General features: G+C 50.0%; 1 protein-coding gene across 1 annotated transcript in view; it reads right to left on the reverse strand.

Moving 5' to 3' along the window:
• Nucleotides 1-17,702, reverse strand: part of CDK5RAP2 (CDK5 regulatory subunit associated protein 2) — a 169,809-nt gene that overhangs the window by 17,596 nt on the left and 134,511 nt on the right. Inside the window, 6 exon segments of the mRNA XM_019454024.2 lie at nt 945-1,066; nt 1,883-2,072; nt 3,722-3,838; nt 7,897-8,016; nt 12,250-12,425; nt 15,106-15,154. Of these exon segments, the coding sequence (XP_019309569.2) occupies nt 945-1,066; nt 1,883-2,072; nt 3,722-3,838; nt 7,897-8,016; nt 12,250-12,425; nt 15,106-15,154 (774 nt within the window).

Below are 17,702 nucleotides of genomic sequence, written 5' to 3' on the forward strand. Positions count from 1 at the left end.
ATAACAACTTGACTTAAAAACAAAAATATTGGCAGACTTAATTGCCGCTATTCCACAGCCTAAATAAGAGCTGGAAATTAATTTTCGCTTCTGGCCATAAAAGCCTCGCAAATTGCACACCAAACCCCGAAATTATGTCTAGTAGTAATAAAATCTATTTGGGCTGGAATTATAGAATGAAAGGGGCTGATTTTAAGAGCCACAGTATATTAAAGAGGCACAACAGCAAGAATAAGAAAAGTGACTTGAGGAGAAAATGAAAGCTGTGAGGTGACCCTTTTCTAGCTAAACTTTCAATAGGGAGAAACCATCTGGAAAATTAGTTAAAAAACAAAACAAAACAAAACAAAAACCCTAGCACACCTCAAAAAAGATTCTGAAACATTAGACCTGACAGTCAAGTCCCTCTGATCTGGTGTCTAGAGGACCGGGGCCAAGCACCATCCCGCAGCAATGCCCTGCGATGTGGTAGGTGCTCCATAATCATGTGCTGAATGAAGGGACCAAAGAAACACGCACTGGCAGGAGACGTGTAATCAGATTATTCCTTGAGTGTCTACTGTGTCCCAGGTACTGTGATAGTGTGCTGTTCAGAAATGAGCTCGTTTAATTCTCAAGACTCCACAGAACAGACATTAGGACACATGTTTGATGGAGGCAGAACCAGGCCCAGAGGGGCGAGGCGACCTGCAGAAGGTCCCACGGCCCGGGAGCGAGGCAGAGAGAACCCAGGCCTCGGCTGGCCTGACCCCCCAGCCCGCGTCCTTCCGAGTTTCTTGCTGCTGCAGAAGAAGAGTGGGCCCGAGGGGCTCGCTGAGAAGCGTGCCCCTCCGCCCAGGAGGCAAGCCTGGGTGTGACGGCGGCATTCCGGAAAGAGCGGCCAGCCCACAGCCCCGACGCAGCAGCCCCAGGACAGGAAGCGCCTCGGGCAGCGCGCCCAGTACCTCTCGGCCTCCTGTGCTCCTCGTCCAGCTTCGCGTACACCTTCAGCTCCACCCGCAGGGACTGCAGGAGCCTGTCGTTCTGGGAGAGCAGCTGCTGCCTCGACTTCGCCTCCTCCTGCACCCTGGAGAGGCCCCCCGGCCACAGGGAGGGGACGTTAATTCTGACGCATGGGGACTTGCTCTGACTCCACAGCCGCCAGAGTGTGGACGAGACTGACAAGCATGGGTGACAATTCCAGTCATGGCCACTCCTTCCCGAGCGGCCCCCTGGGCCCGGCCCGGACGTGCGTGATCGACACCCAAAGCGTACGTGCTCTCAGTCCCCAGTGCACAGATAGCATATGAGGAAGTGAAGCTTAAAGGTTACGTCTCACCCAGGGGTGCAGAGCTCGGGAGGGCCCGGGACTGCACGATGGCAAGAGAGCGATCTTGCTGGGGGACAACTGGAAACGTGGGACAAGACAGAGGCGAGGGGAAACTGCAAAGGGGGCGGTCAGTACGAGCCCTTTCATATCTAAGTCGGACAAACATCCTTCCTCTGCGCAGACTCCCCTCCGTGGCTTCCCAGTCACTCAGAGTGAAACCCCAGTCCTCCCCACGGCTGCGAGGGCCTACGGGACTCGGCACCCAGCCTCTCCGGTCCCCCTTCACTCCAGGCGCGCTGGCCTCCCTGCTCCGCCCCGCACAGGCCAAGGACACCCTGCCCCAGGGCCCCCACCCCTCCGCTGCCTTCAGGTCACTGTTTAATTCAGAGAGGCCTACCCTGACGACCCCCGGAGAAAACCAGCCATCTGCCCCCCCAGGCCCTACCCTCCTCCCTCAGACGATTCTGCTCCTTGTGCTTTGTTCCCACCTGACGTCGTGTGCCTGAGTGTTTGCTGGCCTTCCCCGGCACTTGGGCAGGGGTCAGTGCGCCCCGGGGGGACCCTGACCGCTACCTGCTCAGTTCGCTGCGGGTGCTGCACACTTCCCGGAGAAGCTGCTGGGAGTGCCTGTCCCGCTCGCAGATCTCCTTCTGCAGCCTCTCATTCTCCTCCTTCAAGCAGGCGTACTCTCGCCGAAGGAGCTCGAGGTTCGCAGCCTTCCTGGAGAGGGACTCGCGTAATTTCTCATTCTCCTTCTGTTTATCTGCAAACACAAAAAAAGCACCACTGAGAAGAGACACCATTTGTTTTTTCCAACCCTATTACGCAAATACGGCCCTTCAGCTCAAGCACTCCAGGAATACAAAACAGAATGAGATTTAATCTGGCATTTATGATTTTGGCATTCCAATTATCTTATGCATTTTGGGCAGATAAATCTGTCAACATCAAGGCTGCAGATTAAACGTCACTGGGATGAAATGGGCCTGTTTAATTTTCTATACAATAATGGGCCGTGCAAACCTAGTTACTTTGCCGTCGTGGAGCAAACCGTGGGTATAAATTATAGACACAGGCAAGAAACAGTCCCAAACTCTGGCAACGGATGTGAGGAAAGTCCGTAAGCCCTCCGGTAAGGCCAGCAGGGCTGTGCAAAAAGCAACCTGGGGCCCCATCTGCTCCTCAGCCCAGGAGAGCACCTCTCCTGATGGAGAAAACACGCCCAGGACCCAGAGACGGGACAGTTAAGAGCACGCCCCGGGGGCACAGTGGCATGTTCAAGTGCACTCTTCTGCCTACTCGGAATCTAGGGACAGAGAGATTAAGACTTCCTTCCCCAAGGTCACAAAGCCAAAGAGGGGCCGAGCTTTTCAGGTCCCACTCTTCGCCCCGGCATGCTGATTTCTGAGCAAGTGCTCCCCTCCTCCTTCACACTCCAGCCACAGTGAGCTTCCTACAAGTCCCGAGCGGTGGATACTCTCCCTGCCACTAATCCCCAGGCCTCTGTCTGCTCTCTTTCTTCTACTTAAAAGGCCCTGGCTCTTCTAAATCTTAGGCACCTTGGCTAATCCCTGCTGAGCCTTCTGGACTGAGCTCTTGAAGCCGAGCCTCTCCTGGGTGCTGTGCTCCCTGAGCCTGCCCTTGTCAAGCCTGATCCTCATGCTGGCCTGCCACGGGCTGCCCGGCTGCCTCTCCCATCAGACCACAAGTCCCTCGAGGGAGGGGACCAGGTCTCATTCATCTCTGTATCGGTCTACACAGGCCCTAACATGTTTGCTGAGTGAATGAATGATCTGCAGAAGCCTGGACTCTGTCTCTTAAGACAACAGCCACATCAGTATCCTCTAGGGAAAGTAGAGACGCTGACCCACGTCCAGCTCTGCCCATTTCTAGACAAGGGACCACAGTCCGGTCAACTCCCCAGGCCTCAGTTTCTTACCTATAAAACAGGACTGATAATTCCTCCTTCCAGAAACATCTTAAGTATTGAGAGATACTGTAGGTGAAAGCTCTTGGGGACTAAGCTCCAAAAAGAAAGAATTAAGAGAAAGGATCTTCCTAAGAAATACTAGAAAACCTCCCTGATAGTAGGGAGTCTCTGGATGAGATTTTGGCAGAGTAATGCATTTCTAGCCTTTCTCTCTTCCACCGTAAACTGAGGCAAACGAGAGGTGGCTGTATACTTATTAGAGACACTGTGCTAAGGGCTTCACAGAGATAACCGTCACAACTGCCCCCTGAGGTACTCTTATTTTACAGCTAATAATACTGAGGTTCAGAGAGGTTACGGGACCTGCGCAAAGTCACAGAGCCACAGAATTTGAACCTAGGTTGGTCAGACTCCAATGCATTCTTCCCACGCCACAGAGGGCTGTGGGGTTCCAGCCGGCAGATGGCTCCGTTAGTTCCTACCTCTGGATCCCTTGGAGAGCATTGTATTGAGAGCCTGGTTCTGCTTCCTCAGGAAACAGATCTCTGATGTCAGAGAATTATGCAGCTCTGATCCATAAGCCAAACTGTTCGTAGAACCTATAAAAACACACATGTGAAGTGATTTATGGATAGTTGCCAGGTCAGTATGCACGGAACTTTCTAGAAAACAGTTTTAAACGAGGAGGAAACACAATATGCAATGGAAATGACTTCAGTGAAGCAGATGAGGTATCACAAGAGTCCAGAGGGAAATAAGAGTGAGCTTATTAAAGAGGAGGCAAAAGGCACCCCCTCCCGTTCTTACCTGCCCTAAGGGTGAACGAAGGTGAGTGGGTGACGGTCTTAACCTCCACGGATGTCTCTCCTGGGGTCCACACCTTCAGTAGACCTCTCCGCTGAGGCAAGCTCCCGGGCCCCAGAGCCAAAGCTGAAGTCTTCCCCTTTCCTCCCTCACCTCCCAAAGCTGCCCTCTTCTGCTTGTTTCTGCTCCTATAGATGTTGTCACCACCACCCCTAATCTGAGCTGCAAACCTGGAGTCATCCTAACCACCACTCTCTGGCATTGCCCAAGCAGGCAATCACGACCGCTGGCTCTTCCTCACCAGCGCCTCGGATGCCGGCCCACTCTTTTCCGTCCCTGTAGTTCAAGCTTCTTCACTACGCCCTGACCTTGCCCCCCTGCTACTCTGCCAGTGGGGGGCACGCAGTCCACTCAGGTTATCCCCTGCTCAGAAACACCTGACGGCCCTCTGCTGCGAAGACAGACAAACCAAACACGAGGCCCAAACTTCAGACCTCCATTATTTCACTCCAATCTCACGCACAGCCCGCTCCCTCTCTACCCTGGACTCTAGTGGCCTCGGATGCCGCCAAACTGAGCTACTTCTGTGCCCCCACATACCGTGCGGTCACACATCTCCCAGACCCTATACAGTGAGGTCGTGAGGTCTTTATTCTCTGGGCCTCGAATGCCCAGCTCCTTCTTCACCTGTCAAAATCACAGTTGTCTTTCAACTCTCAGCTCAAGCTCACAGCCTCTGAGTATTTAATACGACAAAGATCAGGGTCCACAGCCAGACAGACCGGGGTTGAGGTCACTTACAAACTCTGACCAGTTTCCTCGTCTGTAAATATCTGCCCAGGCTGTGGTCTCTCTCCGAAAATCCCACTCCTTCCTCTGGCCAGACAGCTGCTCTGACACTCCCTCCACCTCAGCTTTCTGCACTGCACCCTGTGTAATGTCCAGAGCGTGGGGACGTGCTACCTACCCTCTGCAGAGCACAGGGCTTTCCGCGTGAGGCAGGCAGGTGCCTCCCTCCCCCCACCTTCCTTACTACACCACACGGCCAACATGCCAGAGCCTGCTTTCCCAGACCCCGGCGCAGCTAGAACACGGCCAGGTGCCGCTTCCGGTCAACGAGACGTGATGGGAAGCCTGCTGGAGGCTTCTGGGAAAGGTTTCTCACCCGGATGAAAAGAGCAGAGCAGGGGGAAGCCCCACCATCTTCGTCCCCGTGCTTTGGACACTGTCCTGAGAGGATGTGGTATTATAGTGACTGCGGCCATCACAGATACTAAGTCCAAGCCCTGCTATCATTTCACAGAGTCATTAAACCTGCCTTGGAACTGCCTGCATCCGCATTTCTTGTTATGGAAGACAACAGAAACCCCCATTGTCCACACCGGTTTTTCCTCATATTCTGCTCTCCGCAGCTGAAAGCATCCTGGTCCACAAAGGATTCCCTGTAACGTTCAAACTCCCCGTAAGGAAGCTATGACATCAGGCTTCCCAGAAGCCAATGTTCCACAGTCTTTCTGCACGACAGCACTCCCTTTCCTCGGGTTAATGACTCACAAATCATAATGTCACGTCGTTTTTTCATTCACGTATGTCTCTCCCCTATGAACTCTGCCGTCTTTTCAGAGACACCTGGGTTTGAATCATGGCTCTGGCTTCTTAATGGCTGTATGACCTCAGGTACGTCACACAACTTCCCCAAGTCTCCACGAGCCCAATAAAAATGATCAATGTTGGTATTATTACTGCTATTACCGTCTGTATTAATATCATAACTGATGATAGGCTAGAGCCCAAAACAGGACCAAACAGCCATCTGGATGAACAGGAAACATTCTGCAGAAGAAGTCTGCTCTGACCACAGCTAGCGTGGTCGCTTCTCAAAGGGAGACCCAGGCCAGAGAAGGGCTCCTGACAGAGCCCGAGCCAGCGGGGTCCAGTGCTGAGGTAAGAGGCCAGTCTTTCCTCTGAAGGCGTCACTACCAGCTTCCCGTAACTGGTGACAAGCTACCACGTGAGATGACAGTTTTAACAATATTCCACCTCCAATCACAAGGAGCCAGGCCTTTCTCAAAGCCGCTCCCAAGATGAACTACTCACAGCAGGGGGGAGGTGGAGCCACTTTTCTTTCTTTGTCTTTTCAGAGATTGTGAAGACAAGGTGAGAACAGCGCGTCTTTCCACCAGCCACCAGCGTAAATACTTTATGAATGCCTTTTTTGTAAACCTTCCCATCAGAGTGAATTACTCTCCAGAGCAACTGCCAGCTCCGTTGTAGCTGGTGGCCATGTGAGCCCCCAAATAATTCTATAATTGGATTTGCCAGGAAAAATGTAAAACAGAATGAATCTAATTCAGGCATTACCAAGAGTGAATGTGAAGGGTCCAGGCATGTATTTCTTCCCAGGGTTTGATAGGACTAATAACTCAGGTTAATCAATTTCTCTGGGGGTGAGAGACAGGGAGGGAGCAGGATGGGGGGTGGTGTGGAGAGTGGGGGAGGGAGGGAGAGGGAGGCGTGGGTGGGTCCACTCTGTTTATCTCGCACACCGCAGCACATACAGTACTCTGGAAAGATCCTTCCAGGCTGATGGCTACGACAGACCAGGGGTCCAAGGACTCAAGTGCTTCTACGGAGTTCATCTTTCTAGAACGCCGTGATTTAATCTCTAAAAACGTTTGCGTCCCCACTTGTTGCCGAGCTTTGCAATGTCCAACTAATAACGTTGTACAAAATAAAATAGTGAAATAACATGATAATGGCAAAGAAAACAACCACGTCTTGAGTGAGACACAGAGCAACGCCCTATTCAGAGCACTGCCTTATCGAAATCTCACGATGACTCTGTTTTGTACAATAATGAAAGCCGGGAGAGGTGGGGTGGCTTGCCCAAAAGCCCCCCAGCTGATACACGGAAGAGCCGGGGTCCACACTCAGCTCAGTCCATCTCCCAAGCAAACTCGGGCTCTTTCCCAGGGCACAAAGCTGCTCCCAAGGCACATTCTTCAGGTACGAAAACAATCTCTTTGGAGCAACAAGGAAAGATGTCCAAAAATATTCTGTTCAAGGAAAACAGGGACAGGCATAAAGTATTCTACCTTTTGGGCGAGGGAAAGAGTAAGAAGATATATTTGCATTTGCACTGAAAAACCACTGTAAGGATGTGGAAGACACCTACCAGAGGTGGGAGGAGAGGAGCCAGAAGAGGATGGATGGGCACAGAACGGAGGTACTAAGTTCTGTACCATGTGAATGTCTTCCCTACGGAAAAACCCATTTTTAAGTTCCGCATGGAAGAATATTCCATTCAGATCTAACTGTGTTTATGCAGGAATAATGGCGACCTGGGAACGGGCGTGTGAGACGCTCACCAAACTGCCTACACGCTAATACTTTTTAAAATCCATTACTGACAAAAAGACGAAACGCCGCTCTGTTTTATTTTAAAACCCCCTATCTGTTTCTCTACAGCCACCGACGTCACATGAGGAGCCAAGCACAATCCAGGGCGCAGGGGCCGGCAGACTCGTTCAGTGCCTGGGAAGTCACTCCGTGCCAGGGACCGTGCGGGCACCCTGCTGAAGTTAGCTCACTCAATCCTCATCGCACCAGGATAAAACGGGGATTATCGTCCCCACGTCATGAACACAGTACTGTAACTAACACGTTACGGTATTTCCGCAACGTTAAGTGAGGTCACCGTGGAGGTGAGCGGTGAGGTCAGGATTTGAGCGGAAATCTCTCTGGCCACCGGGGTGAGTTCTCCCCAACATGGGGAAAGCTTATCCAGGCAAACATAACCGGAGTCCCTTCCCGGATGAAGCACAGGCAGGCTGGCGACAAGGTCCTCCCTTACCTTGATCAAATTCACACCCTTGCCTTTCCAGTTGTCCCCGAAGTTTCTCGTTTGTTTTGATTGATTCTTCTAAACGTCTCCTCAAGCTTCGAATTTCTTGTATATGTTCCATTACTAAGTCTACGGGAAGGAGAGTATTTTTAATTTAAAGTCTGAAGCCCCCAACAAATGGAATAATTTACGGATTATGCCACGATCTTGAAATTCTAAATCGTGCGGGATGTGTTGAGTCAGTCAGTAACTGGCGATTTTTTCCCAGGCATGGTGACCACAGCCCACAGACACAGCTCTGTAATGATTCTCTGCAGCCCTCCACAAGGAGGGGGCTTTACAGCACATGGAAAAATTATATTCCATACAATTTTAATGCTAGCTGTAATGCAGCCCTTTATTCTTCTAAATATCAAATATTAATTTAAAATCTTCCTTATGGTGAAACTAACAGATCACTTTCAAGTCTGCCTGAATTGCCTGAGAGTTGATTAAACTACCTTCATAATGAATCCAGATATTTTTGAGACTAATTCTCCAGAAGGAATATATTTATCCATTTGCCACTTACTAATTTAAGACTTAAACACAAAGCAAAATGATAATCCCGGTGCTAGTGAAAGTTGTAAGAAGGGTACTCTCAAGGGCACATCCTGTTCGTGTGAATATAAATGTGCGTGACTTTGGGGAACTATTTTTATCATTAGCCCTACGTAGAAGGGTTCTTTTCCAATGTCTTTCCCCAAATAAGTCTACTTCTAGGAATCTATTCAAAGAGATCACCAGACATGCTGACAACCATGTGCCAGAATGCATGAAAATGTTAATCTTCAGCACTATACGGAGCACTTAAAACTGAAAATAACTCAGATTATTAAGTAAGCTGTGTTACATCCACCGTGACGCAATATGACACAGCTACTGAAATTCTATCACGAGGACCATGTAATATCGCAGAAAAACACAGATACAAAATGGATTATCCAGCACAATTATAACTCTATTTAAAAGTTTACAGGCAGAAAAGACACATAAACACACAAAAAAGAAAAGATACCTAAATATTGACAGCAGTTGCCTTTGGGTGTTAGATTTCAGGTTTCTCAAAACTTCTACACTGTATCTCAATATAACATTTAATAAGATGTAAAAATTTAAATTTCTCAAATGTTCTAAACTGAGCATGTCCTATTTTTCTAGCCTCTGCCACATCTCACTTGAACAAAGAAAGGAGGAGACACAGTTGCAATCTCGAGGTACACTCTAGAATCAGGATCTAAAGCCTAACCACATTAGGTATCCAAAGGCAAAACTAATGTCTTTAATTCATCAATTAGGGTACACTCAGTGTGTCTTAGTAATGTTTGTTTTAAAACATTAGACTAATGTTATGACCCAGTTTTAATTCCTCCAAAATGACTTTCATTTAAAAGTAGCACCATGTTACAGATCTTTTCCTAATTAAATAGTAATTCTGCCATGAATCTGAATGTTTATGAGGTGACTTAATTCCCGGGCCTTCAGCTATCTCGATTAATGCCGGAAGTGCGGCCAGTCATCTGGTGGAACGTGCGAGGCCCTCGCCGCAGCCCGCAGCCGGGGGAACCCGTCTGCAGCCAGGTCCTGGCGGCACCTCCCGTCCCTGCCTGGCTGCCTCGCAAATCTGCCAGCGGCCAGTCAGGATGGAGTGAGGCGGGAACTTATCTATTTCGACCGCAGTCCTCCGCGCGGGTTTAGATCTGCATCACCTGCTGCCGGCTTCTGGGGTAACAGCGCTCGGCAGCCATCGGCCCGCGTCACCTCCCGCTGAGTCTGGCCAGGGGCTGGAAGCATCGCTAGGGCTTAAGGAAACAGCCCCAGTGGAACTGGACACCACTTATTAATTATGCAGCCCTAACCGAGAGGGGGAAACACGACACTCATCTTTACGAAACGGGAGAAAAACAGCTGTCCCTCTCACAACTAATAAATATCCTTCTGACGAACGCGAACTCTTTAAAGCCAAAAATCCTGCAAGAAGTAACCGCTAAAACCCGCGTGTGCATCTTTGGCCTCGGAGTTCCACTTCACAGAATCGAGGAGAAGAAAATGCCCCAAAATAAGGAGAAAGAAAGCTTCGTGTTCAAAGATACTCCCTTGCAGCAGTGTTCGTAATTGTGGAATTTTAGAAAGGACTGAAATGTTCAGCAACGGGGGAACATAAGGAAAACTGCAGTTCAGCCATTCAACGGACTATATTCTAAAGCCACTAAAAATGATGTTATGTAACAACATGTCAGAAAGCTTATGATATAATGTCAAGTGAAAAAAGGAAAAATCCTTAAATTATCTCTCTACTTAGAATAAAAACACGACAAAAGGAAAAACAGATGCAGAGACCAAAAGTCTGAAGAGAAGCAAACCAAAAAAGCTAAAAGTGAAGTGTATTAGGAGGGCTCCAGAGAACACTGTCCCCATTCAGGAAAGTGCTTGGTAAATTCACCGGGAGGGCATGATAAGCCCAAGGTCAGGGGTGCCCAGAATAATGAGACGTAAAGGAGATGCCTAAACGGTTCTATATTGGAAATAAACCAAGGTTGGCTGGGGGGGGGGGGGGAGTGCAGACATGTGGGAGGGTAGGAAAAAAGAGGGGCAGGCGAGAGATAGCAGAGAGAGGTACCCAGCACCATATTAGATGGGTTTGAAAGAACAGAGATCTCAAACATTCCCATTAAATGATCTGGCCTGCTGCGCTATAACCCCCCACTGCCTTATAATTCCTCAAGCCCTCAATCAAGTATGTTTCTCCCACAAAGGCCTTGTAGGAGTCGATTCGGGGGTTCTTGGAAAGGGACTGAGCTCCATGCCAGGTTGATACAGTACAGAAGGAAGTGCAAATAAGGACAAGGAAACAACTCATACGTCTGACCCAAATCAGCAGAAGGCAGATCAAAGAGCCAGAAATAACCGAGAGAGACCTAGTACACAAAACTCACAGAAGTCACACAGGGATACAGCCAGAGATCCAAAGAAGGCAAATCTAGGTAACTGGCTACTAGAAGAACCCAGGTAACACCTCAGTTATATCACACGTGTATATTCCATGCTCCAGGTATGTTTTCAGACTGTGCTCCTCTGGGCTCGGTGTATCCTAGAGAAGCCTCAGAAGCCACCAGGGAGGATAAAGGCTCTACCTGTAGCCCTTTCACATGTTTGGCCTCCATGTAAAGTTTCATCTGAAAAAAAGGGGGGTGGAGCTCTGTTGCTAAAAAAGATTTTGATTTTCGAAAACCACGTTCTATGTGATCAGGTGTCAGCAAAAGGCTTTTAGAATGGAGGTGCCAGTGTCTGATTCGTGCTCTGGGTCCACTCTGGGTGTCTTGCAAACAACCACTGGAAGAAAGGAGAGACCAGAGGATGTCAGCTGAGGTCCAGAATGTATACCAAGGGCCAGAAAACCACAGCTCCTAGGTCGAACCCACCTACCACCTGTTTTGGTAAATAAAGTTTTATTGGAACACAGCCACACTCGCTCATTTACGTTTTGTCTATGGCTGCTTTCTGCTATAACAACAGGATTGAGTAACTACAACAAAGACCATATGCTCCCCAAAGCCCAAAATATTTACTATCTGGCCTTTGCCAGGAAAAATTTGCCAATCCCTCACCTATATTATCCCTCGAACTTCTGAAATACATTGACTTATAAACATGAATCCCTCCCTAACATCCAACAGGAGGTAATGAAGACTGTAAATGCAGAAGAGGTAAAAGGGAGCTCGGGTAGATGGAGGCTTGGGAGACTGATTCTACCGACTGAGCCCATGGGTCACAGTCAGAGGCAGGACAAGGGACTGAGCCGAAGGATGATGGGTCACACACTAAAGGGAAATACTGCAGATTGACAGAAGTACAAAATGTTCAAATGGTGGGTGGTGGGGGCGGGGGGGGGGGGGGGGGGGCGTTAGGTGCTCTGGGGAATCTGTACGATTCAAAGCAAGAGTCTTCAAAGCGACAGTGCCTCGGAAAGCGTCTGAAAGGAACACCAGGAAATTAACCACACTTGGAACAGACACATAACCTCTGCTTTCCAGCCTGTTTTCTGCCACTGTCAGAAGCACGAGGAAATGGCAAATCACGTAATAAGTCATCATTAAGAAATAAAAATGACTCTTCCCCAATCACCAACACTTTCAACAACCGCAGCTTTCCCTGGTGATAAATGATAGTCTGAATGACCAGCTTTGGCCCTGCCAGGATCTCCTTTCATCAGACAAATATTCGAATGTCACTACGCTCTGCTTACTCAGGCAAGACGGCATATTACTGTTTAAACCAGGAAACCTTGGCCGCATCTGAAGTGCTTAGCAAAGCTCAGCTTACCTTGAGAAAAATGGTTCGCCATTACCGAGGTCCTCCCGGTCTCACTGTCTTGCTTCTGGTCTCGGGAGAGGCCGGAGGACTTCTCAGACATCTCACAGTCGGACAACGCGTGAGAGGCAGAAGGCTCAGGAGACTCAGGCAGGATGTATTGGTAGGTTAAATTGTCTTCCTCAATCCTTGACCATAGGGATTGAAAGAGAAATCGTTTCCCACACTAAGATTCCAAGCCAGGACCATGACTTGGGAACAAACACTTAAGATCACTTGGTCCCTTGTCATTTCCCCGTATTTACAACTTTGTTTTGGAGCCCTTTTGCTTCCCCAGAGCAGTTTTTAGTGAGGACGCTCTAAAAACAAAAAGCACTCCGTGGGCTTGAGTCTGGAGCCAGTGAAGGGGGAGCCACTATGTGGCTTATGGGGAGGGAGCCTAAGAAAGAGCACGGGTCAAAGGCAGCTGCTTATCGAGGGCTCCCTCTGTACCAGGCATGTTAGACGTACTACCTTGCCTGGTCCCCACAGAAACCCTCTGAGGCAGGGACGATCATCCTCATTCAGAGCTGGGGAGACTGAGCTGCATCACAAGCTTGCTCACTGTCTCACAGCTTCTTAGTGGCAGAGCTCACACTTGAACCCAGGTCTGTCTGGCTCTGGGACCCCAGGAGAAAGTGGGAGGCCACCTCAAACCCACGAAGAGGCCTTATGGGTTTAAAACTCTCAAAACCCTCACGGCCTCCAAGCAGGTCCCAAAACCACCACTCTGGCAATCATCTGGTTATTAACCTGTATTTGCCAAGAGCCACCTAAGCCATAAGGAAGAACACCCTGAACTCTGCGAAAAGCCCACCTGAATCTCCATTATAGATAAGCTCCTTAATTTAAGCTCTTTTTTTTCTCCCACTTTTTCCTATTACTTCTTGTCTCATTATTCATGAGCTCAGACAAGAGCAAAGGACTCCGGAGCTGCCACGCATTCATTAACAGGTAAACACCAGATGCAACTTCACCCAGACAGTGTGATGGACGCACGGGCTTGTCGCTGCCTTGCCAAAGTGCCGAATGGGCCAAGGGCACCCATTTAATTAGCTTAGGAGTGACCCGTGTGAGCGCTAAGCCTACAGCTGAAAAAGGCAGAACAGAAGGAAAAGAAACAAACCTGTCGGAAACGGGAAGGGTGACACATGGTTAAGGGGGCTGAAAGAGGCTCCACGCACCCCCCCCCCACCCCCCGCCCCACAGCCCATTCTCCAAGCAACCACGGGCGTCTTTCACAACAGCAAATCTCTTGCCTGGCCCCAGCTTACCCTCCTTCAGAGACTCCCCTCTTCCTGCAGCACAGAACCTGCGCTCTTAACAGAGAATCTGAGGACCAGTCCAGCAAGGCCCTGCCTGTCCTCTGGCCTTGACCCTTACGTTCCCGGCACCAGCTCGCAGGGCCACGTCTCCCTCGCCTCGCACATGGACACTCTCCGGCAATCCCTGCCCCTGGCCTCATCCTTTAGCTCTCAGTTACGACCGCCTGCACCCTGGAGGCCTTGCTTGCCCTCTCCACAGCCCGCCACTGCAATGTGATCCGTTATGAGAAGGATGGGAGCGGAGGGTCGAGCCGGGAGGGATCTGCAAAAATACTACAGTGGGAAAGGGGTTTTCTTCCGAACTCACAGAAGCTCTGATTAAAACCTCCTCTGGTGAGCGGTGATGCCTCCCCACCTGCTCCCTCTGATGATGTGGCCTTCGACAGGCCCATAAAATCTACAGTTCTGCACCCCAGACTGGTCTCTACTTCTTTATCTTAGCCCCAGAAGCCCAAAGGGTCGCTGCTCCAAAGAGGAGGGAAATACCCATAGCACTAACAACAGTCAGAACCTCTAACCAGTAAACAGAGGAGGACGACACCTTGACCCTCCCTGTGGGCCATCGAGGCAAACTAAGAAAGTATACATTTATTCCATGAACGTTTTGTGAATTCCAACTATACGCTACACACTTGGGGCTGGAAATCGAGACACAGTCTCTGTCCCCAAAAAGGCAATTTGCAGTAATAAGACCTCAGGAGTATGACAGACTCAGGTTCAAACTCCAGCTCTGCCTTTTCAAGGCAAGCATGCAACTCTGACCCTCAGGTTCCTCGCCCTAAAATGGGAACAACAATGCTTGCCTCCTAGGGTCAGAAATAATGAACGCGGATGCCTAGGGCAGCAGCGGACACACGCCAACACCCGGTTATACATTAGCCGCTTTCCCGTTCCGGGGAATTCTGGGAGCGGGAAGGTAAATGCAGGAAGCGTCACATGGCCATGTGGTAAGTGCTACAATGTGACGAGGTGCCAAATGCTACAGGAAAAATAGCTGATCCCGGGAAGTCGTAGAGAGACGGGGGCGCCGGGGAGAGCCAGGTTCATCGCCACGAACGCCGACTCTGCTGAAGGACTTCCAAACTACAACAGGAAGTCGAGCATACGGCCCGTGTCCAGGCACGGGCTGGAGAACAGCAACAGGTCAGATAAGACCGCAGCACGGGGAACATGACAGAAAGAAAGACGGGTCAGACCGAGGAGGGCCTCAAGCGTCAGGCTAAGGCATGTGACGTTTAGCCTGCAGGTACCCAGGGGCCGGCAGAAGGAACGTGTCGTCCCAGTCACAGAACCTAACAGAGAAATGCCACGAATGACCTCAAACGACTGACTGAAGGCTGCGGGAAACACAGCGTAAACTGCTCGCTTTGCGAGGGCACCGTCAGTTTCACAGGTGTTTACGCTTTACGTACAAGAGGCAGGGGACTCGCTGAACGGGAGGGAGCCACAGTGTACCCAGCAGACCGACCAACCGCCGTCTTCTTCCCGGACGCCACACACTCACCTCTCTGTCGGTTCATTCTGGGTGCTCATTTCCACTTCAGCCGATTTCCCTGGAAGCAGAAAGAACATCAAGAAGAAGGAAGACATTAAAAAACAAACAAACAAACAAACAAACCCCAAGTGATCCCTAATAATCTCTGACTCATACATCTGCAGAGGCCCTGCTCCATTTGTTTAAACGCTTTTTCTAACAATCCCGGGTATTTAAAGTAGGATGACCGAGAACACATTCAGACCACAGGCTCCTCCTTCATCACTGCTCTGGCACCAGTTCTGGAGGGACAGGACAGCCCTGAGTCTAAAAAGCGATCACAAAGGCGCTGCTGGGTGCATGCTCTTTTTCCTTCTCTAAAACTCTCAACAGAATATATCCTCATTACAGGAAACGGGTAACAGAGACAAGAAAAAGAACATGACCGTCCTCCAGGTACCTACAACAGACATGCCGTGGACTTCCTTCCATCCTTTTTTCCCACGCGTTTTGGCCTGGGTGACACTGCACTGGGGCTTAATTGTTTTCCCTTCGAATTTTATTATTAGAAGCATTTTTCTTACTGAATTTGCTTTAGAAACATAGGTTTTAATGGCTGCATTAATATTCCACTGTAGGCACGCATGTACCAGTTTCTGCCGGTCCCTTTATCTGACATTTAGGTCATCTCCAATTTTGCACTTTTATAAATAAAGGAAATACACATCTTTGTACATACAGCTTTATCTGCATTTAAATGATTTCCTCAGGAAAGACTCTCAGAAGTGGGATTAGCAGGCAGAGGAGTATGTGAGTGCAGCTGAGTAAGCCAGCGCCTGCAGCAGGGGAATGACTACAAGAAATGGGGAAAGACAACAAAATAAAGCTCGAAACGTAGCTGGGAAGAAGACGCTCGGCTCCCCCTGCACGGCCCCGTTTGCTGTCTGAAAGGAAACACGGGAGCCCAGATTTCAAAGAGACTAACAACTTCATGTTAAAAATACTTCAGAACTCTGGAAATTGCAGCCTGGGATGAGCTCTTTGAAGAAGCTAACGTGTGGCTAAAGGAAAAAACAAACCCTTCTGTGGCCGTACTTGAAACATGAGACTATAATTAAAGTGCACCCACACATACCATTTTCAAAACTACTCCTAAAAGGGAAAGTTCTCGAACACCACAGCGCAGAGGAAAGGAGCACCCGGAGCCTCGCGTGTTTGCCTCGTGCCTTGTGGTCCCCACCACGTGCTCCCGGGGCCGGCTGGTGTTGCTCTCGGGGCCCCCTCAACACCCCAGCAGCACAGCCACGGGCACCGAGAGCCAGCACGATGTCCCGAGGGCTTGAGAGTCACCTGCCATGGCATGGCATCAGCGGGCACCAGGAGAGGGCCAGCCAGGCCCCCAGATCAGGGCATCGGCGGGCACCGGGAGAGGGCCAGCCAGGCCCCCGAGATCAGGTGCCCGGCCCCAAAGATGGCTCCTTGACACTGACCCCGTCCGGAATAGTGGCAGGATTTCCACTGTACAGAAAAGAGGTGCAAATCCAGAAGGTGTGATGTGGCCCCTCTTACTCTGCTCAACTCACTCGATCACCTACTTGAGCACATGCTCCAGTGAAGCAAAGGATTCAGAGATACTCCAGAGCTAGCTCAACCACAAAACTAGGTCTTGATCCTCTTGGTTACATCCTGATCAAAAATGCAGTGACACTGTGGCTCCCCAAAAGGCAGAGAGAGGTTGACAGGCCCCTACCACAGTGGACGGGTTCCACCTTTCTGTCTTCTACATTCCTGGTCAAGAGGGGAAATATCCATTTGACTGGGTCTATTTCCAAGACGCTGACTTGCAGTCCCGGGTGGCAAGACCCCCGTAAACGGGCAGCGACAAGTGCTGTTAGAAGAACAACTCGGCATTTTCCATCTCGCACCTGCACAGGGCTGCTTACCAACATTCAGCCAGTAAGATTCTGGCCCTAAAACCCTGAGGATGGCCCATCTGCCCAGCCCGGTCCTCCAAGGGGCCCAGCAGTCTACACGTACCAGCCTAGCACACGATAGCACCACAGCCTGCCTCACTGTGCAATCGCCCTCCAGGAGCACAGACACACGCCTCGGAAACCGCACAGGGCAGGGTACCACTGGTCGGGGGCAGGCTTTAAGCACTCTGGGGCTTCCGACCAAAAATTCATCTTGTAACTATCAAAAAAACAAAACAACAACAACAACAAAAAAAAAAACACCTCTCCTCAATTCCTTAATAAAATCCACGACCACAGAAGGAAGTGTCCTGAGACCACCCAAAGCACGAGTTTCTCTGTCTTCAAACAGGACGTCCTTGGAGGAGTCTGTAAGGACTCAACAACTGTATCCTGCCCATTCCCCAGCCACAACAGAGTTCTTTAAAACCAAACGACAAATGGTTAGCGTGGGAGTCACAGGGACGTCATTACGAGTGGTGCAGTGAACTTCGTGGTGGAAACCGCTCCACACAGGTGACAGGTACCATCTGTCTGGCTGTTCCAACAGCTTAGGGAGCGTGGCATGAAGGCACCGCTTCCATCTTTCAGGCAAATCTTACCGCTACGCCTAAAAGCTGGGTCGTGGCGGGGGCCTCACCTTGTCAAATAAAA

The sequence above is a fragment of the Panthera pardus genome, unplaced genomic scaffold (genome assembly GCF_024362965.1).
Source record: "Panthera pardus isolate Hobbes unplaced genomic scaffold, ASM2436296v1 HiC_scaffold_20, whole genome shotgun sequence".
Classification (NCBI taxonomy): domain Eukaryota; kingdom Metazoa; phylum Chordata; class Mammalia; order Carnivora; family Felidae; genus Panthera; species Panthera pardus.